This window comes from Andrographis paniculata, unplaced genomic scaffold, assembly GCF_009805555.1.
Source record: "Andrographis paniculata isolate CXL003 unplaced genomic scaffold, ASM980555v1 Contig52END, whole genome shotgun sequence".
Taxonomy (NCBI): domain Eukaryota; kingdom Viridiplantae; phylum Streptophyta; class Magnoliopsida; order Lamiales; family Acanthaceae; genus Andrographis; species Andrographis paniculata.
The window spans coordinates 7,459,902-7,485,813 of NW_026137587.1; the positions used below are offsets into that span (position 1 = coordinate 7,459,902).

General features: G+C 32.6%; 5 protein-coding genes across 5 annotated transcripts; 4 read left to right on the forward strand and 1 right to left on the reverse strand.

Moving 5' to 3' along the window:
* The first annotated feature begins 3,708 nt into the window (after positions 1–3,708).
* LOC127254786 (probable hexosyltransferase MUCI70) lies at positions 3,709–9,357 on the forward strand. Its single transcript, XM_051280062.1, has 10 exons — positions 3,709–3,835; positions 4,463–4,766; positions 5,004–5,285; positions 5,432–5,645; positions 5,739–5,848; positions 6,004–6,203; positions 6,654–6,757; positions 6,866–7,053; positions 7,129–7,328; positions 7,416–9,357. The coding sequence occupies exons 2-10, from the start codon at positions 4,523–4,525 to the stop codon at positions 7,593–7,595; spliced, it is 1,722 nt and encodes a 573-aa protein (XP_051136019.1). The 5' UTR covers positions 3,709–3,835; positions 4,463–4,522; the 3' UTR covers positions 7,596–9,357.
* On the reverse strand, positions 7,804–9,736 carry LOC127254784 (beta-glucuronosyltransferase GlcAT14B-like). Its single transcript, XM_051280059.1, has 4 exons — positions 8,896–9,736; positions 8,740–8,815; positions 8,534–8,652; positions 7,804–8,447 (listed from the first exon to the last, which is right to left on the reverse strand). Exons 1-4 carry the CDS (start codon positions 9,437–9,439, stop codon positions 7,948–7,950), a joined length of 1,239 nt encoding a protein of 412 aa, XP_051136016.1. The 5' UTR covers positions 9,440–9,736; the 3' UTR covers positions 7,804–7,947.
* A 6,067-nt stretch (positions 9,737–15,803) lies between these two features.
* On the forward strand, positions 15,804–16,458 carry LOC127254855 (VQ motif-containing protein 4-like). Its single transcript, XM_051280170.1, has one exon. The coding sequence runs from the start codon at positions 15,907–15,909 to the stop codon at positions 16,384–16,386; it is 480 nt and encodes a 159-aa protein (XP_051136127.1). The 5' UTR covers positions 15,804–15,906; the 3' UTR covers positions 16,387–16,458.
* A 763-nt stretch (positions 16,459–17,221) lies between these two features.
* On the forward strand, positions 17,222–21,313 carry LOC127254358 (uncharacterized). Its single transcript, XM_051279444.1, has 12 exons — positions 17,222–17,535; positions 17,626–17,690; positions 17,941–18,039; positions 18,349–18,481; positions 18,643–18,702; positions 18,942–19,001; positions 19,190–19,312; positions 19,610–19,681; positions 19,902–20,039; positions 20,218–20,373; positions 20,606–20,716; positions 21,071–21,313. Exons 1-12 carry the CDS (start codon positions 17,311–17,313, stop codon positions 21,107–21,109), a joined length of 1,281 nt encoding a protein of 426 aa, XP_051135401.1. The 5' UTR covers positions 17,222–17,310; the 3' UTR covers positions 21,110–21,313.
* A 1,379-nt stretch (positions 21,314–22,692) lies between these two features.
* On the forward strand, positions 22,693–25,438 carry LOC127254357 (ent-kaurene oxidase). The gene is made up of 8 exons (XM_051279443.1): positions 22,693–23,159; positions 23,288–23,448; positions 23,626–23,787; positions 23,873–24,013; positions 24,105–24,359; positions 24,459–24,620; positions 24,695–24,889; positions 24,968–25,438. Exons 1-8 carry the CDS (start codon positions 23,021–23,023, stop codon positions 25,277–25,279), a joined length of 1,527 nt encoding a protein of 508 aa, XP_051135400.1. The 5' UTR covers positions 22,693–23,020; the 3' UTR covers positions 25,280–25,438.
* The last annotated feature ends 474 nt before the right edge of the window (positions 25,439–25,912 follow it).

The following is a 25,912-nucleotide window of genomic DNA, read 5'->3' on the forward strand; positions in this document are numbered from 1 at the left end:
TTTCAAAAAAATCTACTATTGTCCTCAAAAGTTTTGTTATAATATAGAGATCATGTTGAAATTTCATTGTTGGATTGAAAGAAAACGAGTTATGAATATCATATAAAAAAAATTAATTTCATCAATGGTTAACAAAATAAAAAATTGCATTTTTTCGAAGTAACGTAATATTTGGCATAAATATTTATTTTCTCTCTTTCTTGTGGACGGTTTTGATCAAGTTATTCCTTAATTATGATAACCCTAATCGTAACATTGATTCGAATGAAATTTTTTATATATATATTTTTGCTTATTCTAAATAATTTATTTATTTTTTTAAGTATAATTTAACGTTTATAACCTTTGAAATCTCATATATTAATAAAATTTAGAGACGTTGGACTTGTGACCGTGAGGTCAGGATTCAAACTCCCAACATCTCAGATCACCTGTCACATATGGTTCGTCTAGTGTGACTTTCCTGTCGAACTTGATTTTTTCAGTACACACGTTTAGGTGGCGACTGCAGATTCCCACATCATCTAAAAAAAATCAAATCCTCCAAATCCAGATCAAACCTAAAAAAAAAAAAAAAAACACAAAAATCAAAATTAATTTTAAAATTCAAATTTAACCCAAACTCAAATCCAATTTCTTAAAACTCCTTCAAAAGAAATACTTTATGCTTGGATTAGTAAATTTAAAACATCGGTTTTGAGTCCAACTTTTTTCTTTTTTCCTTTTTTTTTAAATATATATATATATAATTAAGTTAAATTTTGATAGTTTTATTTTTATGATTCTTAAATCAAATTTATTATAATTGTATTGTATCCCAACAAGGTTTAGCATACGTGGTGATACCCTACGTATATTATAGAGTGGATGCTGCGTGCTAGTCAAGGCACTCTTTATGCGATTACTTATGCGCCACACCGGACCCCGCCCCAAAAATATTAGGTCTAGAATTAACAATAAATAGATAATTTTTTTTTTTAATAAAATATCATATTAACTATTATTATTATATTTTTAGAATTTTATAAAATTTAAAAGACTTTATTTAAATAGAGTTTACGTGCTACACCCTATCTCATAGTAGGATGTAATAGCTGTTATAGCTTATAGGAACACGTGTATTTTAATTTTATATTTAAATAATATTTGATAAATTTTTTTTATTAAAAAAATATTTATTTTTAAAAAATATGAAATTTCAATAGTAAATTTCAGTAGGAAAATGTCAAGGAAACCTAAGTACAAAATGTAACTATTAGGGGTTCTTTGGTTCAGGAATTTTTTTTTGTGGAATTGGGATTTCACAATAGGATTTATATGTGACGTGATTTATTATATTTAGAATTTGGAATCTCATATTATGTTTGGTTGGTAAAATATAGTGGGATTTTTATTTCGTGGATTTGGATTTTTTATATTCTAAATGACATAATTGTCCTCTTATGAATTTTATTTATTTTGACAAATTAAACCTCTAATTAATTATTAATATAAATTGAAAAGACATCAATAATTTTATAGAACGACAATAGATTCGCGTAAACTCGAGATCCGACCGAACCCGACCTATTTATTTGAAGTTGAGTCCAATTATTTGAGTATTAAGCCTGGATCCGGATCATGATGAGGGTAATATAATAATATATCAACCATACATATCAAAAAAATAATTTCGAATAATATAATTATATTAAAAATATTTTTTGACTTTAACGTATTCATTATTTTCTAATAAAATACATAAATTTTAATGCATTGGATCCGATACATGTGTAATTTTAAACTAAAATTTAAGAATGGTAAAAAAAATAGATTTTTCGGATCCATCAAGTCTTACCGGGTATAATCTCGGTCGGATCTAGTATAATCGGATCCAATTTGAATATCGGATTTAACAATATATTTGGGATGAATATCAATTCCGACTGAATCCGACTTATGGTGGTCTCTATAATTTTATAATTCAAATAAAATTTATAATAAATAATAATTTAAATAATGAATTTATTAATTTATTTAAAAAATATTGTACAATAAAAAATAATATAAATTTAATTAAGTATATAATTAAAATAATAATTAATGTTAAAATTATTTAATTTTTTTATATAAATATAATACTATTATTTTTTTATAAGAGGATATAAATGTAAAAATTAAAATTTCAAGAATTGAGATTTAAAAGTAACATGGCATTCCATTAAAAAAAAAAATCCCTTATTTGTAAGATTTTAGACCATTTTTTCAAATCTCATCATTTTAAATTCCACCTTCTTTTTTTTAACCAAGCATAAATTTTATACAAATCCCATGAATCCCATCAAATCATTGAACCAAATAGCCCCTTAACTTCCATTGAAATACTCAAAATTGTTTGTTTCATTTTCAAAAAAATTTTACACTCGTTATCTTTTAGGTAAATTTTTAGTAGAATTTAATAGTTCGCAAATTAAGTCTGATAAAACAAATCATATTAAACAAGTTATGTGTGACAAATAAAACCAAAAGACATCGAAATTTGAATACATAACTTCACAATTACAAATTTATCCCCTTTTGACTATATTTGTATTTTCCCGTTAACAATGATTGGATGCAGACTTGTACATGGATAATGGTGGGCTGCAAGCATATTTCATCACGTTATATCTTACAATTTTTTTTTTTTTTATATGTTTAAATATAGTATTCCATTCGTCCACTTACAATATTTATATATTTTTATTTTGAAACGTTCAATCACAAATTTAATATTTTATTAAATACCCTACTTTTTTCCACAAATACCATTACTTTACATCACATCGTTACTTTTACACAAGAAAGTAAGGGCAAAAATATCGTTACACTGCTTTTAACTATTCACTATAATTAAAATACTATTATTTTTTAAACACGTCGCCAAAAGTAAATGTAAACTTTCAAAGAGGACGGAGGAAGTATTATTTCCTTCAATTTATTATAGTTACATTTTTATTTTTATCTGTCTCATATTTTATGTAAATCTTTTTTTCAATATGATTATACATCTTAATTTCATTTTAAATTTTTTAATTTTATTTTTATTATTAATTATTTATATTATAAGATAATTATTTTTACTAAATACATTTTTAATAATATACTAATTATATTTAGTCTTAGGCCATGCTCCAAAGATTCAATAAAACTTTGGTTTTAAAATTTTTTATATTTAAATATAGGAGCTTAAACTATTACCAAGAATTAAAATCATTTATTCTCTTCTTTCCAACTAGATTTACTTTTACTTCTATTTTTATTAAATTAATAATATTTTATTGAGTAATAAAAATATGTAAAATTATTTTAATATTTTTATTTTTATAAATATAAAGAAATATAATATAATTTTTTATATATATACAATTAGAGAAATATATTTAATTCAATATTTCAAATATAAAATAAAAATAAAATACCATCACCCTACATATATTCTGAAAAGTATATATATATATATGTATATATTTTCTAATTATTGGAGAATATTTCTCGGATTCTGAAATTCCAATAATGGCGCGCATTTTGCAACACAAAATTTTTTTATTTAATTTATCCTCCAAAATCATTACCTAATATATTAAAAATAAAAATAAAAATAAACATGTAATTAAACCCAATTACTCAAGTCGATGCGCAAACCCAAACAACCGGAAGAGGACAACACAACATTTTTATTTATTAATTATTATTTTTTATTTTATAATTTTCGTCCCCTGAATCTCATACTGTTCAGCTAGAAATTCATTCTTACTGGTCGCAATTGATTTGCTCCGTTTTCCGAATGGAAAATTCACCGCCGTCGTCTCCGTAGGTGAGCTGTTTAGCGTAATCTCATTATATCTCGATCGCTGGGAACTAATTTTGCTGGAACAGTGATGTGTGTTAGTCCAGATTTGAATTCTCAGAAACGGTTGAAAGTTTGGCTGTTTTTTTGTTCTGATTGAAGTCGGTACCAATCGAAATGTTTTCTGTAAGATTTCTGTTTGTTTTTTAAGTTGTTTTTTGTTTTTTGTATTTGTATAGTTTGTGCGAACCGGCATTGACAAAGCAATGGGAAAGTAGTTATGTTTGAGTTACTGTTGAACTAGGAGTTTCGGAGGAGGAATTTTGTTTTGAATTAGAGTGAGCTGTTCCGAAATTTTTGTGTAATCTCTGTTGTATTAAACGTATGGAATAAATTTTGTGAATTCGCATTGTTTTTCTCGGTATTTAGGTATTGATATTGTGAGAACATTTGTAGTTGTGATGTGATTGCAGACCTAGGAGCATATTCTCATTGTTCAGAATTTTAATTTGTGAAATTAATCAAGATTCTTCTTACTGTTGCATAAATGGGAAATTTCTTGAGATTGGGAAGTTGATGTAGTGTTTCTACATAATCTGGTGGTTGATGCATCTGTAATTGATTGAGATATTTAGTAAACTCCAATTCTTCTAGTGATTGAAGGAAAATTTTAAGAGAAGAGATGAAAATTGCTTTAGCACGACCGAAGATAAAATGACTGGAATGTCATTGGGATCAAGACTGTCTGGTAGCTTTGGATCATTGCCTCAGCTAGCACAGAATGGAGGAAATCATAACGTACGCAGGTCTTTGAAGACGTCTCTCAATGGTTCTAGGGAGAGGGAAAGATCTTGTCTTTCGGCTTTCAGATATCTGCCCAGAAAGAAAGTGGGAATGTTAATTTTGGCTGTGCTTGCCTTCTTTGCGTTCATGACTGGGTTCTTTACTATCAATAAAGGTTTGATTAGCTGCCTTTTTTCCTTCTTGTGCAATGTTGAAATGGTCAGATTTCCAAAATGTTTGTATTGCTTAAAAAGGAGCAAACTGTTTTGATATACTTTGTTCATATTTGTCATATTTCTAATCCTCTTCGAGCATCTGTCTAGCCTTTAATTCTCTTCTGTATCCCCTCACGAATTCCTAACACTTTTTTTAGCACTGTAACTTATTTAAGTGACTGCTTGTTTTTTGTCAGAGGATGATTTCAAAAGCTCTTGGTTGGTATTTGATGCCAGATATCTTAACAACTCTTATGTTGCAAATTCACTGTTGCCTGCTAGAAAAGCAATGCTATCAAATATTAATCCAAAGATCAATGAAGTTATAGTGTGTAATGGTAGTTCTCGATGGGAATATCTCTTCAATAGTATGCCCATGGATGATTCTTCCAACGAGCCTACTGATTATACTGATCCATGTGCTGATTTTGCATTTCCACCCCCTCCTCCCGGTGATATGAGGCGAGCTGGTCCACGCCGTAAGTTGTTTTCACTTGTACGTTTATTTAAGCTAATTTGTTTCATACGAATTTCAGGCTCTTATTTCTGTAGCATGTTTCTTTAAGTCTTGTGTCTGGACTAGCTTTTATAGATTAAGTTGGCTTAAATTTCTTTTACTCCTCAGCGTGCCCTGTATGCTATATTCCGGTGGAGCAAGCTATAGCTCGTATGCCCAGAGTCCCATCTCCATCTCCTGTGCTTCATCATTTAAATTATTTATCTGAGGAAAATCCATTAAAAGTTGAACCTAATGGAGGCTCTAATTTTGGTGGTTATCCTTCTCTGAAACAGAGGAATGATTCTTTTAATATTAAAGAGTCGATGACTGTTCACTGTGGGTAGGTCATACTATTCTTGATTTCCAATATTAATAGATTTTCTCCAAAGTTGTTTTTCTGCATGTATTCAGAGGTTGATAAACACGTGTTCAGATTTATCAAAGGATGCAGAGCTGGCTATCAAACTGGATTTGACATTGATGTGGCAGATCTTGAGGTGTTGGAGCAATTCCATGAGGTCATTGTAACCTCTGCTGTTTTCGGTACTGTCAAGCATAAGCTACATCTAATGTTCACAAATTTATCCTTAGTGTGTCTGGATGTTTTTTAGTCCACCTCCTTGTGCCATGCATGATCTCTTAATGTTCTAAGTTTCATTATTTAGCTGCCTTTTTTGGGTTTCTGTATATTTTTGTAGGAAACTATGATGTGATTCAACAACCAATGAATATTGGTGAAACTGCAAGAAGCAAAGTTCCTTTTTTCATGTTTGTGGATGAAGAGACTGAATCATATATAAAGAACTATAGCCTCTTGAGCAACGACAAACATGTAGGATTATGGAGAATTATAGTGGTGCACAATGTTCCTTACACGGATTCAAGACGAAATGGAAAGGTTTGTCTGCTGCACCAGGCATTTTAACTGTGAAGTTTGAATTTGGTTTGTACCTATAGTTTTCTTTGTTCATCTAATTAGCCTAAAGCCTGTGTATTTGGCTGTTTGCGCCAAAGCAAACTGGCATTTTAGATGCAGCTGTTTGGTTGCCGATGAAAATTTCTACAACCAATATGGATGTACAATTAAAGATCATGCATATTTGATTTCAAAAGTGGTTGATTCAATATGTGTTCTAGCTACTTGGGTCCGTGATATGCCTTTACTTTCCTTGTCTACACTTGTGAATTTGGTGAGTTGATTTGAAGGAGTTAAATCTATTTTATTCATTACTGAACAATGAATTTCCACTCCGATCATAGTTCTTTGTTTTTCTAATTATTTTATCTTTTTTCCATGCTCTTGTAAAATAACCTCAATACGCAACTTGGCGCTAATTTGTCATGGCAGGTGCCTAAGCTCTTGTTGCATAGGCTTTTCTCAAATACACGATTCTCTATCTGGATAGATGGGAAGCTTCAGCTTGTTGTCGATCCATACCAGATTCTTGAGAGGTATCTACTCCCCTCCCACTAACTCTTAATCTATTTTACTCATTATTTGTTAGTGTAAAGTTGTTTTATGTCACCCTTCTTGCCTGCACTTGCCATTTCATCACCCAGATTCCTTTGGCGCAAAAATGCAACTTTTGCTATATCAAGACATTACAGACGCTTTGACGTATTTGAGGAGGCTGAGGCAAACAAAGCTGGAGGGAAATACGATAATATTTCTATTGATTACCAAGTTGAATTTTACAGGAAGGAAGGTTTAACACCATACACAATTGCAAAGCTACCTATAACAAGTGGTACGGTTATACATGACTGGCATATCTGCATTTACCCTTTTGTCTCGATACTGATCTGCATTGAAATTTTTGCAGATGTTCCTGAAGGGTGTGTGATAATTAGAGAACACATTCCAATAACAAATCTTTTCAGCTGTCTATGGTTCAATGAAGTAGATCGCTTTACTTCCCGGGACCAGCTGAGCTTTTCCACCGTGAGGGATAAGATATCAGCCCAACTAAACTGGAGTGTCAACATGTTTCTAGACTGTGAAAGGCGCAATTTTGTAATACAGGTAGCTTTTTATCCACTGTAACCCCGTCTTATCGAATCCATTCACCGTGATTCTTCCATGATCCTAAAGTACCCTGAAATCTTACAGGCTTATCACAGAGATTTATTGGAACAAAGAGCTCAAATGTCAAGGCTCAGAAGGCACCCTCCCCCGGCTTTAGCTCATGACAAACCTTCTCCCAGAAGAGTTATCGTGCGCCGAGGAAGGGACAAAAGAAGAAAACGGCACCGAGCCACTCCCAGAAAAGGGGGAAGTTTCTTCTCCTGATAATCACTTTTTTCGTCATTTTTTGAATGAAAAGAGTATAGTGTTTCCAGTCTTGTTGCTTGGCAGGGATAGGACCAAATTCAGGCATAAAATTTTACACAGGTATTAGTTGAAAACTTATCAACCAGTTTATAATATTGCAATTGCTATACTCATCACAGGTAAATCAGGATTAAAGGTTTATGTTCTTAAGTTTCAAAATCGAATTTTAGAATTCAATGGTTCAAAATTTAGCAAATAGACCTCTGAGTTCAACCTTGTACTTGAGACTTTCATAGATATTAAGGGGAAAAAAAACAGGTAACTTTGATAGACATATACATACACAGTATTCCATTTCATCATATGATTTCTACTTGCATTGTTGTTGCCTAAATTCAGCTGAAAAAACCATCTTATCTATAAGTTTTTGAAGTCTCTTGGCACCCGGGCCCGGCCGGAGCTTGGCCCGTTTGCCCACCTTTGAGCAGCGGGGCTTGCCGGCGCACCACCCTCCTGGCGTGAAGCTCCCGTTTCTTCTCCCGAGTAATTCCCTGTCTATCCAGTCCAAGACAGGAGTATCCTGCTTGAACTTACGAGCGAAGGCTGCGCCACTGTCGACCATGGCTGCCGTGTGGTTGAGGCTGAGGGTGTGTGGGTGCTGCTGCGGTGGGTCGTCCCATGAGATGTAGTGCATGTCGTGGTTGACGAGCGTTGGCGCAAACTCGGGGGCGTTGCAGACAAGCGTCTGGAAGTAATGCTCGGGCGATGAGACGAAGTTGGTGTAGTACATGAGTAGCGTTCGCGGGAGATTGTCCCAACCCCATATGCAGTATTCGACGAATGGCCGGGACAAGACCATCCAAGCTGAACCTACACATGCATCATCGATGGAGACTTACAACGGGACGTATACAAATCGAGGATTTGAAATGAGCATGATTGATCGTTGAACTAACCGGTGAACAACTTGAACGCGGTGGGAAGATCTCTTTGTTGTTCGACAACCCATAGTAAGTCCGACTTTGTCGTTTGGGATAGCCCAGGGTCGAATATCAATGGCATTCCCCGATGGCGCCTGCCGGAAAAAAACAAATATATTTGGCATAATAAGACTATATAATCATGCGTAGATCGCTCGCTATTAAGCGTGGATCAAGCTTACGCTTTCCATCCTAAATCGCTCGTATGCTCGATGAAATTCAGCTCGCGCTTCAAACCCGAAAACACGTGGAGAAGATCTACAACAAAGAAAACACTTGTTAGAGAAATGTAGAAGGTGCGCAATGGATATAATCGACATTGCTCACTCGCTACGGACCATCTTGAGTCATCAATGGGTAATCCGATGCGCTAAGGTTGATGAACCAATCCCAATCGGGGAATCGTTTGAGAAGAATCGCGCAAGCGTGGAGCGTGTTCGACACCATTGTCGGGCCTCTATACGTAACCATATTCGACTTGTTATTAACAACAACATTTCCAAGCTTTGTGAGAACGGCGTGACTCGTGATGCGGCGCACGAGCTCCGACCTCTCCTCCGGCAGGGACTCGAGGTCCAGGTGGACGACGTAGTAGTTCTGTGGATGGTACAGGGCGTGCAGCGCCCGCCAGAGCTTCTCCAGGTCCCCCTTCGATCCAGATATCAGGTACGCCAGCTTCGGCGGCGCCGGCGCCGGCGGAGCGGCGGCGGGACGGGGCGGAGGGGCGGCGGCCGGGGCGGAGAATATGGAGAGGATGGTGTGGAGTGAGAAAACGAGGCCGACGTTGAAGGAAGTGGCGATCAGGAAAATGAATGCCAGGGAGGTTATTGCGAGTGGGAAGATCCACCGCTTCTCCGCCGCGGCGGGGGCGGCGTAGCCCATCGGAAAACTGACTGTTGTTTGTTTGTTTGATTGATTGATCGGAAGTTGGAGTTGCAGAGCAGAATTAATTCATTTATTTGTTTTGAGAGAGAGAGAGAGAGAGAATGGAAATAAAGAGAGAGGGAGATCGGAAAGATGAGCTCCACCGACAAGAAATGCTCCGACTGTCTGAGATTTGTAAAAATGGAGATCGAGTATGTCGGTTGCCAAAATGTGAGGGAAAGAGAGAAGTGGTACGTCTATGCGTAAATAGGAGAAGAGAGTAGTCATCAGTAAGTGTGTGTGTGTGTGTGAGTGATTGGATTTTGTCGCCATGAAAGTATGGTGTGGAGTCGAGTTTCAGAGAGAATTACGCAGGTTTTTAATACGACGTCATTGTCATGTGGAAATTGCCTTTGAATTTTGGTCTTCCTTCTACCGGAATCTGACTATTATAATCATATTATTATTATCTACCAATGTATGATCTCCGTCCTGCAAATTTGTTTCTATTTTTTTTTTTTTTTATAATTTGTCATTTTTTTTTAAAATATAATTATATGTTTTAATCGTATTTTAAATTTTAAATTTTTTTAAATTTTAATTAAATTATCTTAATCTTAATTTATAATTATTTTTACTAATATATTTTTTAATTATTTACTAATTATATTTTACCTAAAGTTTCGTATCTACGGTAATGCACGGACGGAGTATCAAACAAAACTATCAATAATGCCTAGTTTCATATTCCCGAATTAATTGTATTTTGAATTTTATAATATATTTTTAAATTTGTATATTCTTTTATTTTTAGAATCAATCATATACTCATTTAATTAATTTTGGCACTCAAATTTACTCTTTTCATATTGTCTATTTTTTTTAGTCAATTCTCACTTTGTTAGTTTTTGTTTAAATGATTATATATTTTAACTATATTTATAATTTCATAATTTATATTCGGTCTGTCCTAATACAATAGTCCTATTTATCATTTTTTTCCGTCACAAAACAATAGTCTCATTTCCATAAATAATAATATCACAGTAAAACTATCCCTACTTTTTCATTATTATTACACAATTGTCACTACTTTTACACTAATATACTCACAAGGTAAAAAAGTCATTTATCATTATTTTTTACTTTAAATTTCGTGCTCAATACAATAAGACTATATTTTTTGAAAGGGATGAATATTTTTTTTAGTTTTAATTGAATTATATAATTATCTTAATTTAAATATATAATTATTTATATTATACAATTATTATTTTTATTAATATACTTCATAATTATTTATTTAAAATTTCTTATTTATAATAACGTAGATATTTATTATGCATGTCTCAAGATTTTCTATGAAAATATTATACTAGTAGTATTATTTATCTCATAAAACATTATACTCAACCTAACATTTAACATTCTTTTTAATCACCAAATAAACATACTTTAAAATACTACTTTCTTAGTCCCACATAATTTGTTCATATTTTTTATTTTCGTCCGTCCCACATAATTTGTCCTTTCTTTTTTTGGAAAATTAATTATACATTTTAATCATATTTTAAAATTTAAAATTTAAATTTTTTTTTTAATTTTAATTAAACTATTTAGTTATCTTAGTCTACAATTATTTTTACTAAATAATAATTCTTTTTACTAATATATTTCTTAATTATTTACTAATTATACTTTATCTAAATTGTCGTATCTACAGTAATACACTCATATTATATGGGACGGAAAGAGTATCTATTTTGAGATTTCTTTTTTTTTTTTCTTCATTTTCTTTATGGTACAATCACCATCCTTTCAATCCACTAAAAATACTTTTGTTCGGAGGATTCTCCCATAAATAAACTGTTCTATCTCATTTTTTTCTCTAAAAAATATCAAATCAAATACCTATTTTTTATTTTTTATATTATACTAAAAATTAATTTTACATTCAAAATATCACATCAAACACCTACTTATATCACATCGTACCACTATTCAAATTCAAAATTTTTACTATTTAAATTCCAATTCAAAATCCAAATCCCCAAACAAACACACCCAAGTAAATCTATCTTTTTTTTTTTTTTTTTTCTATAAAATAATGATTAACTATAACATTTTGTAACAATTTGTAAAATTCAATTCACAATTATTCCACTTATATATATATATAAACATCATCGGCATCAATTTTTTCTGATCCAATCATGCCTCACACATGTTCTTTCGATTTTTCAATATCACTTTCTTCCCTATAAATATGGATATCTAAACTAGCCAACGTGTCACGCATATTACGCAGTACTAGCTATGTCCTAATTTTTTATTAGTTTTTTTTTTTTATTTAAATATATATTTTATTTTTATTATTTGTTTTTTTTATTTATTTAAAGATATATATTATTTTTTTATTATTTATTCAGTTATAAGAAAATTTGAAAGACAAATTAGATAGGGTCCCAATTTTTATTTTTTTATTTTTTATTTATATATATAAATAAATTAAAACAGGGTTTAGAGCAAACCGGCCATGTCATTGATTTACGGTGATTGATTCTTTTTCTTATTTTTAAGTCTTGTCATTGACGTGATCTTTTTTAATGTGTTTTTATTATTATTAAAAACTAATAGTACTCCTCCGTCATGTCTCCGTTGCTGTTTCTGTCCGTCCTCTATACCGTGTCACTTTTTATTTTTGGAAAATGTCTCATTTTAAATTTTTAATTTTTTTTTTAAAAATTTTAATTAAACTAATTTGTTATCTTAATCTTAATTTATAATTATTTATATTATAGGATAATTATTTTCACTAATACATTCTTAATTATATACTAATTACATCTCTTCTAAAATACTGTGTCTATGGTGTAACCGACACGGTATCCGAGACGGAGAGAGTATTAAATTTTGAATATAAAATTTTAAATGAGAATTTATTATTATTATTATATACACACCATTTACGTACATATAATAATAATAATAATAATAATAATAATAATAATAATAATAATAAGTGAAGAGTGATTTATGGTGAGTAGCATGGATTGGATTGATCAATGATTTCTTTTGTTTCACGTCTTTCTTCCTAGTACTCATGTCATCGAGAATTTAATAAGTCCATGCTTTACAATTATTTATATTATATTTGATAATAGAAGGAAATTATAAATTTACATTATTGCCATCATATATAACTATCATTAGATTTTTTTATTTTTTATTTTTTATTTTTGAAAAAAAAAAAAAATATATATATATATATATATATACAATAAGAATGGTCCAGTGGCCGTTAATGCGATAAACATGGCATATTATAGTTCATATATTTAAATAAATTAAGATATTAAAATTTATAAATATAACTAATTATTCAATGTGTGAGATGATATGTGTCGGTGACATTATTGAGGAGTCGCTATTCATAATTCATGATTAAATATTATGCACATAAGTAATACAAATAATTATATAATATTTTAAAATTAAGATTATATATATATATATATATTTTTTGTTCTACTTGCGTTTCGATTATGTTTTAATATGTACCATATACAAACTACAATATCTATTTTCACTTTTATTTTTCTAAAAAAAATAAACAAATAAAAATTCAATGGAATTGGAATTAATGAAATTGGAATATAGAGAGTTAATTATTGTGGTTAGAAATTAAAGTGTGTAGGGTATATATATATATATGAAGAGAAATGTGAGATGATGATACGAGGGAGAGTTGGGTGACACTAAATTTGTTTAATTAAGGAAGTAGGTCTCCTTCAATTAATTAGGGTAGGGTAGGGTAGGGTAGGGTAGGGTTATGGTTCGGGTTAGGGTTAGGGTTTCCCTAAAAATATTCATGCAACACATTCAATTCAAATATATATACACACCAACCCTTCCATTTTATTATTATTCAGTGTATACAAATTTACTACTATAATTCATATATTAGTATATAGATAAGGTGGAGTCATTTATGTTGTACAATGCTCTATTTGCTTGACTTTAATTTTGTCTCATTTCCTGTTATACATTTTTATTTAAAAATATATATTATTTTATTTTACAAAATATTAAATTTAAATTAAAATAAAAAAAATAGCTCCAAATGAAACAGAGCCTTTATCTTATTTAAAAGTTTTATTATTATTTATAAGTTAGGTTCTTCACCGATTATATTATAATTATTTCATGTAATATATATATATATAGTATTTAATATGAATCATATTATATAAATGTATGATTATAATGTTTTGAGATAAAAATATATATATATATATATAAAAATATTAAACTAATAGAGATGCGAACAATAACACAAGCAAAGAAATAAAATGGGACCTCATTATATTTCAACAGGATTATTAATTAAATTTCAGGTCCACAGGGAAGGGAATTAGACATATATAGAAATAGTGTAAGTTGAAAGAGAATAATTATTATTTTTTTCATTAAAAATAAGTTTGTATAAATTAATGTGTTCATAGTGTGATGATTATTCCATTTGAATTTAATCACTTTATCAATTTAATAATTATGTGGTTTGACTACAATGCTTAGATCAATTGCTAAAATGGATGTCATTATTTTTAATTATAAAGTAGCTGCTTTTTATTATTATTTGAATTCATTCTCTCTCTAGTTTTCATGTATGAAAATTTATTTTATTATTTTTAAATGAACTAGAATATTTTATATTATTATTTTTCTTTTTGTTGTAAAAAAATAATTGTAAAATCTTGTACTATATATATATATATATATGGGTTGTAAAAAAAAAAAAGAAACAATTAAATTCACTTCATTGAGAGGGTGCAATAGTAAGAAATAAATGTAATTAAATAAATAAATAAAAATTAACTAGAAAAATAATAGTATTATTTGAATTGATGTACATAATTTTTTTAATTGCTTCAAATGTGGGAAGTGAAGAAAGATGTGTTATGTGGTTGTGTAATCATGGTTTCAATTAGTTAAAGTTTCATAATTAGATTATTATGAAGTAAATTGAAAGAAAAGCAATATATATTTTGTAGATTATTTATTTATTTATTTATATATATATATGTTAATAAATTGATTCCTTCATTTTCCATGGAACCAAAATTGGTCCCATAGCAAAATAAGGAGAAAAGTAATTCTCAATCATGTAACAGTACTTGCTTTCGAATTGAAAAAAGTATACAAATAGCTATTACACTTTATTTTTTATTTTAATTTTTTTGCATATACATACTGTTTTGTTTTGTTTTTTTTTTTTTAATAACGTAGTAACCCGCAGCCGCTATCCGAAAGTACTCACTGGGTAAACCCCCGGCCGAACCTAATACCTTGCAAACCAGGCGCGACGGAAATATACATACTGTTTAGAGAGTGAAAAATGGATACTTTGACACTTTAATATATATTAAAAAATATCAAACAATTTTATTTTTTATTATATATATTTTTTACATATACGGCATTTAAATTTGGGTTAACAAATAGCTCAATCAAATCAAAACAAGTTTGATTTCTGGTGGCCGCTGCAGATTCCTATGTCATATAAAAAAATAAAATAAAATATTGATTTCAATTGACTTGATGAAAAATTTCAAAATTATTCAAATTGTTGCGTAAATAGATATATTTTTATACATATTTACTTCAAAACTGCCTATTAAAAACTATGACTTTATTTATCTACATTTTTTTTAAAAAAAAATTACTACTATTCATAAGTATTTTTTAAAAATATATATTGCATCAAATATATATTACATTATATATAATATTATATATTTTTCATTCACTTATTTTATTATTTTTCATTAGGGTGTACTGCTATTTGTGTGAGAATTTAGATTTTTTAATAGTATTAACCTTTTAAACTTAAATATTAGTTTAATGTAATATAAATGAATGTTGGATGTAGTATTTTAAATATAAAATTAATTTTTAGTATAATATAAAAAATAAATATTTAATTTGAATTTTTTTTAAAAAAAATTAATTAGTGCAAAATTATTGAATAATTAATTGACGTTTTTAGTGCCTTTAATTTACATGTAACTGTGAAATAAATTAAATATTGAATCCATTGCTCAAATTTGAGCCTTTCGTACAGTCCAATCCTCGATAGGGAATTTCAAGTGAGCCCATTTCACAAAAATGTTGCATTTAAATTTTATTGGGCTATATATATATATATAATTTTAGGGTACTTTTAATATTTAATGCATTTAAAAAAAATAGTCTAGTGGTGTCCAAATAAATTTATTTAGTATGGCTTGTCTTTTTAAATTTAATTTATATGATATTAGATTTGGCAAGAGTTTATCCAAAATATAAAGAACAACCATTGTGAATTTTAATTTCGTGAAAATATATATATATATTAAACCACATTTTGTTTAATTTCCGATCGATCGCACCCACTCAGTATTTCTCTCACCATAAAGTTCTCGCCGCCGCCGGCCGGTATATTAATGGGGACGGAAAAGCACCGTCCGCCGCCGACCGCCGATGGATCCGTCCGGTGCAGATTTCACGAGGAGGCCAGTAATTCTTATCCCACCACTTTCGTCCAAGCAGACACCTCCACCTTCAAGCACGTCGTGCAAATGCTCACCGGCTCCACCTCCGACACGGCGCCGCCGCCGCCGCGTGCAGGCGGAGGCAGCTGCTTCTTCGTACCGCCGATCAAGAAGAAGCAAAGCTTCAAGCTCTACGAGCGGAGGAACAGTACCCTCAAGAACGGCCTCTTTATCGACGCTCCGCCGGGGAAGTCGCCGGGGATCTTGTCCCCCAGCATTCTCGATTTTCCGGCGCTCGCCCTCAGCCCCGAGGAGAAGGCCATCGCCGAGAAGAAATTCTACCTGCATCCATCGCCGAGGGGCGGCGCCGCCTCGCCGCGCCTCTTGCCGCTTTTTCCGGTGACTTCGCCGCCGCCGACCGGAATTAAATAAATAAATAAATTATTACTTATTATTATAAAATAATATTAATTAGGCGGCGATTTGTACAACTGATTTTTGTACTTATTATTGCAGTAATATTATTAGTTCGTAATTTTTACTGCAGCTTGGAGAAGGCAATAATTTAATTTATTGAATTGAATTTGAAGAGAAATGGTAACGGAAAATAACCTAATAGTGCATGCAATGCAGGTACACAAACATGGCTGTCATTATTATCGTATATATCACCTAATATATTAATATTCAATACCTAATATATATGTACAAATTAAATAAAATTTTCTCGTATAGGTTTTGTTATGATTTCTAGTTGGAATTTCTCAATTTTTTTTGTACCTTTCCTCTTTATACTAAACAAAGACAAGATAATTAGAAAGCTATTGCAATTATATCACATCAAAAATCATTCATATAGAACATTGATGGCTGGAATTTTATAATTGTGTATATATATATATCATGCGTATTTATTGATTCATATAAAACCAAATTGATTCCCATTGATTGGACATATAAGTTGACGAAACTAATTGCAAAGAAAAAGTTGAAATCCCATGTATATACATACATATATATATATATTAGGATTTATTATATATTTATCCCATTTTTCATTTACTTTTTTTAAAAAATAAAAAATAAAAAATTACGACATAGATATAATTTATAAATTCAGAATTCCATAAAAAAAGGGGGGATTTTAGTGCGTTCTTTTGATGCCTTTTTTTAAAATAAAAAAATATATATATATATATATATATATAAAATTTATGAAATTGTTAGGGCTTAGATAAATGGAAATGAGAAAGCCCAATCCAGATTGATAGAGTGTGTGCTGCCTTTATCGAACCCATTATTGTTTTCATTTCGTTATCCGGATTGAGCTGAGCAGAGCTTCTTCCACCGCCGGCGATGTCTCGGGGAACGGAAAAACTTGTTGAGAGCGTCAAGAAATTTGTGGACAAGCAGTACAAGCTGTTCTCGCACCGTTACGGCCACCAAATCTCTGACATCCTTGACTTCCCCATCAAGGTCGTGCTTCTGCCCTTCACTCTCCCCTTCGACATCGCCGGCTCTGCCCCGCGCGGCTTTGGTATCCCCGAATTCATCTCCAAGCTCTCCTACTCCGCCGTCTTCGTATGCTCTGCTACTGCTCTATTTTCCGCTCTCTTATATGTTCTTAATCTGATGGCTTCGTTAATTCGTTCGTCAATGAGTTTATTTCAGGCTGTGGCTGCTCTAGGGACTTATGATATTGGGTTTGAATTGGGGAAGAAGGTTATATGTCAGAGGTGACTATCTAATTGTATATATTGGCCAGTTTTATTTCGAAAATTGAATGTTAGGGATGAAAAATGTGGGGATGTTATAATCTAATTGAATATGGAGGCTGGTTATTTACCTTTGTAGTGAAATTCTGTATATTAATACTTTTGCTAGAAATGTGATTGTCTCTAGATTTTTGCTTCTCGATGATGTATTTAATGGCAGAAGGTTTGTCCACGAATTGATGGTGTGAAATGGTTGGTGAATGAAATGCAGGAATTGCCGGACCTGCACTGGATGGCAGGCTATGCAATGCACCATGTGTAGAGGCTCGGGGAAGGTTCAATACCAAGTAAAAAATTATTCACTGAGAAGGTGGGTGAATTGCTAATGCGTTGTTGAGTAATATTGTGTGTATGGAAGAGATCTATTCTATTTAATGTATCAATGGTTGAATTCACGGAATTTTTTTATCGAAGACCACTTTCGAGTTTGAACTGATGCAAAAGGTCGTGACTAATAATATTTGAACCAATATTTAGCCGGGTATAATGTTATGGTTTTGATTCTCTATTGTGTAGTGGATGTCTCCTTGCTTTGGCTTAGATATGAATTTACTTTGATTAGTTAAACTTTTGTGTATTTATTGTTAGATTGTTCTTTAGTTCTGATATGTTTCTGCAGTGGAGAGAAGGCAACGGCTGAAAACATTGCTGATGCAATCGCGGAAAACCGAGCAGAGTTGGTCCACTTACCGTCTAGTGTTGACCTACATTTGCCATTCCCCACTAAAGAATGCCCCAGTTGTGATGGATCGGTAAGAGGAGTTGGCACCATAAACTAAAGTTTTCATACCTTTTTCTATTGTCGGTTTGATTTAAAAACATCGCACCTTTGGAACAGTAATTTCTATTATTATTGTTACAAAAGAGGCCATTTCGTTACATAAACTAATGTTCAATTGTATTGTTTCGCCAGGGGGTTATGAAATGTCCGGAATGCAAAGGCAAGTTTCCGGTCAGAATATCTGCGGACGATGTAAGATTTGGTGCTTTTATATTGTTATTTGAGCAGTTGTTTCTAATTTTGGTTATGCTTTTTGGAATCTTAAATTCAAATAATTTCTTAAAATAATTTCTAATAAGATTTGGTGCTTGCTAGTGTTTGGCTTGGAGTGTAATTTTGGAACTCCATGTATATAAGCTACTTAATGTGTTTCGTGGCAGAGGTTATCAATCCATTAGTTTATTCATTCATTTTGTTGCCTGTTTCATCAGATAATGGAACCTCCATGGAAAGCTTATAACATCTTGCAAAAGATGGACTATCCATATGAGGTTAGTGCTATTCTATTGTGTTAAATTTCAATTTTTGATACAATTATTATAGCAAATATAGCCTTACTAGATTTTTTGCTGTTGAAATTCACTCATGTAGTGTCAAACAATATCACAGAAGCTTCCCATGGACTTTAAATTATATACTGTAACAGTGCAGGTTGACTGTTTTTGTTTACTTTTCGCAGCATATAGTTGATAGTATGAAGGACCCCAGCATCGCTGCGTTTTGGTTGATAACTTTACCTGAGATTGTTGGAGGTTTCGAGTACGATGCAGATATTAAGCAAAAAATTTGGTGGGAATACAAGGTCACCTTTCCTTCTTTGCTCTCCAATTTTTCTGAAGTTGGGTATCATAAACCAGTTTTATACATCATTACCATTTAAAAAATTGCAGCAGGCAAAAGAAAGTATTTGAGGCTCGATTATTATGTGATTGGAAATATGTGCATAAGCACTACTAGTCTATCACTGAAATTTTAGTATTGTTTAATGCATTGATGAATGGGAAGTCCTTTCATATGAAATCTTCTTCAAAAAATCAATTAATTGCATTTGCTTTTTATCTTTGTGCTATAATCTTACATTTCTCTGGTCATTGTTCAGGAATCCATGCGGTATGATCAACTTCGCGATGAGGTTGTCAAACGGAAGCCTGGGTGGGAGCATCTGCAGCAGGTGGAATGATTATCTATTAATAAAATCGTTTTCTTCCAAAGGGTAGCGGGTGTGTGCCGGTATTGAGTGCACAATAGAAGGATTTAAATTATTGGCAAAAGCATAGCATGGAAAATGTTTGATATCCTGTGGCTTTTAAGAATAATCTTAGGTGATTTATAATAGTTGGGTGTTGATTGAGAAGCTATTGTTTACCCTGCTATCTTTATTACATCGGCAGGCTTTAATCTCCATTGATCCCGACCGTGCTAAGGATGATCCTGCTGTTGTGAAAAACGTTTCATTTTACAAGGCCAAAAAAGCTCTGGAGATGGAAGTAATGAATCTTGATCCTCCACCACGGCCCAAAAATTGGGGGGTAAATTTCTTTTGTTGTTTTCTGGTTGCTTCCGATTCACTTTCTCATCAAGTGTTGTCAGTCTTTCCAGCTTAACATTATTCGAAAATTCAATAGCGAAAACATTGCCATGTTATTTCCTTGTGAATATTTACTTGCACCAATGGAAATGTTTTTGTTCTGTTTTTTCGTGGCGTAGGAATTGGATATGCCGCTAAATGAATCCTTTTGGAGCGAGGAAGACCTTAAAGATCCAAACAAGCGCGAAGAGAAGACAATTCTTCTCAACGCACAAAGAGAAATGGCAGATAAAATACTAGACTCACAGTGGGAAGCAACGTGGCGAATAGAGAAGGTCAGTTATCTTTCTAGTGTCCTCGGGCAGCCGATGGATGATAACAATCCGTCTCTAGAAATATTTTACAATTTATATATCCAATTTGCATGAGCCTCGTCTTTCTCCAAGTTTGATCCATATTTCTACATTGTTTGTAGAGTTAAGCACGCCGACTTAATTTACCTGTTGAAGAACTATTTACACGGTAACTTTGTGCATTAGCTGACGACTACAGAAATATAATTTTCAGTTGAATGAGATGCTAAAAGAGAAAACGGAGCCATACTTGCAAAACGGCGACAACAGTGTCCTCTCACAGGCGATAGTATTGCCGGCCTCCCAAGGAAGCCAAGACCAAAAGGTACACCACATATATAATGTGTTAATACGTGTATATATTATATTTTTTAATAATATTAAGATGAATCGTTTCACCTAAAAACACTAAGGGTGTGTTTGTTTGGGGGTTTGGATTTTGAGTTGGGAGTTGAATAGTAAAAATTTTGAATTTGAATAGTTGTATGATGTGATATAAATAGGTGTTGATGTGATGTTTTGAATGTAAAATTGATTTTCAGTATAATATAAAAAATGAAAAATAGGTGTTTGATTTGATGTTTTTGGGGGAAAAAAATTGGATGAATAGTGTAAATCCAATCCAATCCCCCAAACAAACACACCCTTAAGTGAACAAAACTATTGCTGTTTGGTGCAGAGAAATCCAAGAAAGCAACGGAGATGGTGGCTCTTTTGATCTTCCTCGTCCTGCATTGTAAATAATCTCTGAGTTTAGAAATTTCTTGTGATTTGGAGTTTCTACCAAGTAAATTGACTGGTCTGATAGAATTTTGATGGCTTGTTGGTTTTATTTTGTTGCAATGGGGTCCTCATCGTGCTCCTAAGGGTGTGTTTGTTTGTGGGTTTGAATTTTTTAGTAATGAAAAGTTGAATTTGAATAGTTGTTTGATGATAAATAGAGGCTGACGGGATATTTTGAATGTAAACTAGATTTGTAGTATAGTATAAAAAAAAAAAAAAAGTTAATGTTTAATATGATATTTTAAGAGAAAAAAAATGTGAATAGTAAAAATATGTGGTAAAATTAGTTTGATTGTTTTTTAAGATTTTTAAAGTAAGATTTGATTTTCTACATTGTTTGTTCCTCCCATAGTTTGATTGTTTTTTTAAAGATTTTTTTGTATTTTTTCTTTAGTTATGTGTTTATATAGTATTTTGGTTTGATTCTTTACATCAAAATTATTGAAAACATTTATTATATTATATTTGTAGGAAATCTATTGGAAAAAAAAAAGGTAAATACATGATAATGCTCCCACTGTCTATATACTTTATTGCATATTTTTCATCTACCATATTACTGTTGAAATTTTATTGACACTCCATATGACTCATCGTACCATTTGGTGGGGACGTATAGAGAAAATAGTTAAGTGTTACAGTATTTGCAAATGTCTTATGTTAGTGAAACAATAAATGATGTATTGTTAAACAATGCGCTCTTAAAATTATCAAAAAGAGATATATTGTTAATGTATATATGTTATTTGTTACGTTTTTTTAAATTTATTTTAAAATATAATTTCTAAATTGAAAATATATGTAGAAACCCATCTAGATGGGACATTAGTAATTTAAAAAAAATTACGAAGTGTAAAATTAGGTATTTCATAGCAATAAAGAGCATAAATTTAAAAGTGAGATTCTTTTCTTTTCTTTTTTTCCTAAAAAATGTGGGGAGTTTTGTGATAGTTTTAGGCGCGAAAATTAAATAAGAAATAGAAATGTAAATCCACCAACAAACATCCTCGTGGTATGTGCTGTCACAAGTACAGATGCGAAAAAATCTGTGCCGTCGTCAGAATCCAATTAATTTCCTAAACTCGATCCACTGGACTTTTCCGACTATATATATACATACATGCATACACTGATACACACACACACACACACACACTTTGTTTCGAGATATTTGACACCTAAACCTTGTATATATTAGTATTTAATTATTAATATCATTGAATAAAAAAATTAAAATAATCTAAACTGCGAAAATTATCTGTGAGAAGGACAAACAAATATATAAATTAATTTGAACATTGCAAAATATGAATAGAGGTACTTGTTTGAAGTAGTAGGTTTATGTGTGTGTGGGGATCATCAAAGCGGTGCAAACTCGTGTGGTGTTAGCTTTTTGGATTCAAGTCAAGTCTAAACAAAATTTGCAATTTCCTATACAATAGGTAGACAGATAATTTAATTTAATTGCAATGCAATTTCATAATTTTCATTTCATATTGTTGTATTGTGTTGTCGTCTTCTCAAATTGATTCTGTTGGTAGTTCCCCACACACATCTCGCCTGTCAATGGCGATCCCTCTTTCGTCGCCTTTAATGTCCGTTCTTTCTTTCTTTCTTTCTTTCATTCCCCATGCTCCTTGCCCTTCCATTCTCTTCCCAAACAACAATAAATTAATGGTTTCCTCACCGCACCGCACCCCCACTCACTCCACTTTCTCAAAGGCGAACCAACTCGACTGACCTCATCTCATTCATTCATCCATCCATCACTAAATAAATTAGCACAATCGCAGCTACTTTTCCCTAATTTCAATTCTACTCGATTAATTTTCTCGTCTCTGCAACGATGGATGCGGTCGTCACTCTTCCACCTCTTCCAATCGGAGTCGGAGTAGGAGCCGCCGTCGGCGTCACTCTGCTCTTCGTTGTGAAGAATAGCCGCAACAATAACAACAGCAGATCCTCCGCCTTACCCTCGCCTCCAGGTTCGTTATTCATTGTTGTCTTGTACTTGTACTTGTTTGTTTATTTGCTCAGTTCTTCCATGGCCATGGAGGTAGCTAGTGTTTTTTATCGATCGATCGATTGATTAACTAAAAATTGTGATGTGCAGAGGTGCCTGGGCTGCCTGTGCTTGGGAATCTGCTCCAGCTGAAGGAGAAGAAACCCTACAAAACCTTCGCAAGATGGGCGGCACTCTATGGCCCCATTTACTCCATTAAAGCCGGCTCCAACCGCATGGTCGTTGTCAACTCAGCCGATCTCGCCAAAGAGGTGATTCAATTCAATTCAATTCAGTTCTCCATTTCGTAACTGTTCCGATTAACCCTAATAATCAATATTCTGCCATTGAGCTTGAATTCGAACTCCAAAAAGTACTTAGAACTTAGAAGAATCATGGTTTGATGAATAATTTCGTTGATCAAACATAATATTGCTTTGGATTTTTAGGCTATGGTAGCGAACTATTCCTCTATCTCGACGAGAAAGCTGTCGAATGCGTTGAACATCCTCACCTGCAAAAAAAGCATGGTTGCCATGAGCGACTACAACGAGTTTTACAAGACGGCCAAGCGGAACATTCTTACAAGCACTCTTGGACCCAATGCACAGGTTCGAAATCGTGACTGAAACAATGTCAATTCGGCGTCGAAGATTTAGATTGATAAATTGTGCTTTAATTGATTAATTATTTCAGAAAAAGCATCGCATACATCGGGACACCATTATAAACACCATGTGTGAGCAGTTCCATGAGCACGTTAAGACGAATGGCTCTAAGCCTGTCAATTTCAGGGAAATATTTCAGTCTAACCTTTTCAGCTTATCGATGAAAGAGGTGAGTCATTGAGTTTATTTGAATTAGCACAGTGATTTGATCTATTAATGTTGTTTGAATCTTGTGATGAGATGATAATTTCAATGTTCAGGCGATCGGGGAGGATGTGGAATCCATTTATGTCCCCGAATTTGACAGGGTTGTATCTAGAGAGGAAATCTTCGATATATTAGTAGTTGCCCCCATGGGAGGCGCCATTGAGGTTGATTGGAGGGATTTCTTCCCTTATCTGAAATGGATTCCGAATCAGCGCTTTGAATACAAACTCAATCAGATGCATTTCCGGAGGATGGCTGTCATGAAGGCACTTGTCGATAAGCAGAAACAACGCATAGCTTCTGGAACGGTAACCTCTGTTTCTCGAAATTAAGAACAACTTGTGTTGTCATGTGTATATAAATTGCCTCGGTCTGGTTAATATCTTACATTGCCTTTGTCGGGACAGGCGATCAACTGTTATCTCGACTACTTGCTGGCTGAAGCACCGATGTTGTCCGAAGAACAGCTGCAGATGCTTGTCTGGGAGACAATCATCGAAGCATCCGACACTACATTAGTCACTTCCGAATGGGCGATTTATGAGCTCTCAAAAGATCCCGAGAGACAGGTCTCTTTTACACCCCATGTTTCGAATTTGATCTAATTATGAATGGATAACATTGTTTACTTATCATTCAACAGGATCGCCTCTTGATGGAAATCCAAAGCGTTTGCGGATCCGACAAGATCACCGAAGAAAAATTATCGCAGCTCCCGTACTTAACTTCTGTGTTCCATGAAACAATAAGGAAGTACAGCCCTGCACCTATAGTCCCGTTACGATACGTGCATGAAGACGTTCAAATCGGTGGATATCACATCGCCCGTGGCACCGAGGTATTCGACGTGAACTTCAAATTTCACGTAAAATTAGATCATTCTTTTAATACTCGTCTATATTGGTGTGTTTTATAGTTGGCGATAAATATATACGGATGCAACATGGACTCGAAGCTTTGGGAGAGTCCTGACGATTGGATGCCGGAGAGGTTTCTGAACGGGAAAGGCGAGACGATGGAGCTGCAAAAGACCATGGCATTCGGGGCCGGGAAGAGGGTCTGTGCCGGAGCACTTCAGGCGATGCTGATTTCTTGCGTGGCGATCGGGCGATTCGTGCAGGAGTTTCAATGGAGGTTGAAGGAAGGGGAGGAAGCGAACATCGACACTGTCGGGTTGACGACTCACAAGCTTCACCCGTTGTTTGTGGTCGTAGAGCCGAGAAATTGAGAGGAATGAATGGGTTGGGATGGATCGGTACGGTATACCGTATTGAATTTTATCATTATTATTATTGTTGGGGTGTCAAGAATTAGCTGTTTCTAAGCTTTGTTTTGTTGAACTTGTGGGAATGTTTTTTCGAATAATATGGTGGGTTTTATTGCTTTTTTTTGGCTTGTAAATATACTACTTTTAATTGGACCGGACTCTGTTTCACCTCGGCCCATATTCAGCTTATTGGGCCGGGCTGAAGTTATTCATCAACATTCAACGTGTTTCGAGCGACAAATGGAGAATACGATTGGTGATGTACGAAAATGACTAGGAATGGTCCAATGATTGATTCTACTTTGACCTTACATTACATATCAATTAAATTCTTTTTATTATTATTGGTTTTTTGTTTTATATTTTTGAGTTAAAACATGCTTTCTTACGTATATGTGATAGAATCATAAAATTAAAGATTTGAATTAATATTTAATTTATATTGATGCAATGGTACGTACTTAACTATATTATTATTATTATTATTATATTGATATTGAAATGTATTATCAAAATTAAGTCTTGAAAAGTGCGAATTACAAAATTGGATAAAACACACACAATGGAGGGCAACTTACAAAGTTTTATTTAAAT

Coding starts and splice junctions, on each gene's coding strand:
- LOC127254786 (XM_051280062.1), top strand. CDS start 4,523: ATGACTGGAATGTCATTGGGATCAAGACTGTCTGGTAGCTTTGGATCA. Junction 5,849..6,003: donor TGTAACCTCTGCTGTTTTCG/GTACTGTCAAGC, acceptor ATATTTTTGTAG/GAAACTATGATGTGATTCAA. Junction 6,758..6,865: donor CCATACCAGATTCTTGAGAG/GTATCTACTCCC, acceptor TTCATCACCCAG/ATTCCTTTGGCGCAAAAATG.
- LOC127254784 (XM_051280059.1), bottom strand. CDS start 9,439: ATGGGCTACGCCGCCCCCGCCGCGGCGGAGAAGCGGTGGATCTTCCCA. Junction 8,653..8,739: donor AGCGATTTAGGATGGAAAGC/GTAAGCTTGATC, acceptor TTTTTCCGGCAG/GCGCCATCGGGGAATGCCAT. Junction 8,448..8,533: donor CGCGTTCAAGTTGTTCACCG/GTTAGTTCAACG, acceptor ATGCATGTGTAG/GTTCAGCTTGGATGGTCTTG.
- LOC127254855 (XM_051280170.1), top strand. CDS start 15,907: ATGGGGACGGAAAAGCACCGTCCGCCGCCGACCGCCGATGGATCCGTC.
- LOC127254358 (XM_051279444.1), top strand. CDS start 17,311: ATGTCTCGGGGAACGGAAAAACTTGTTGAGAGCGTCAAGAAATTTGTG. Junction 18,703..18,941: donor TCAGAATATCTGCGGACGAT/GTAAGATTTGGT, acceptor CTGTTTCATCAG/ATAATGGAACCTCCATGGAA. Junction 20,374..20,605: donor CAACGTGGCGAATAGAGAAG/GTCAGTTATCTT, acceptor TATAATTTTCAG/TTGAATGAGATGCTAAAAGA.
- LOC127254357 (XM_051279443.1), top strand. CDS start 23,021: ATGGATGCGGTCGTCACTCTTCCACCTCTTCCAATCGGAGTCGGAGTA. Junction 24,360..24,458: donor AACGCATAGCTTCTGGAACG/GTAACCTCTGTT, acceptor TTGTCGGGACAG/GCGATCAACTGTTATCTCGA. Junction 24,621..24,694: donor CAAAAGATCCCGAGAGACAG/GTCTCTTTTACA, acceptor ATCATTCAACAG/GATCGCCTCTTGATGGAAAT.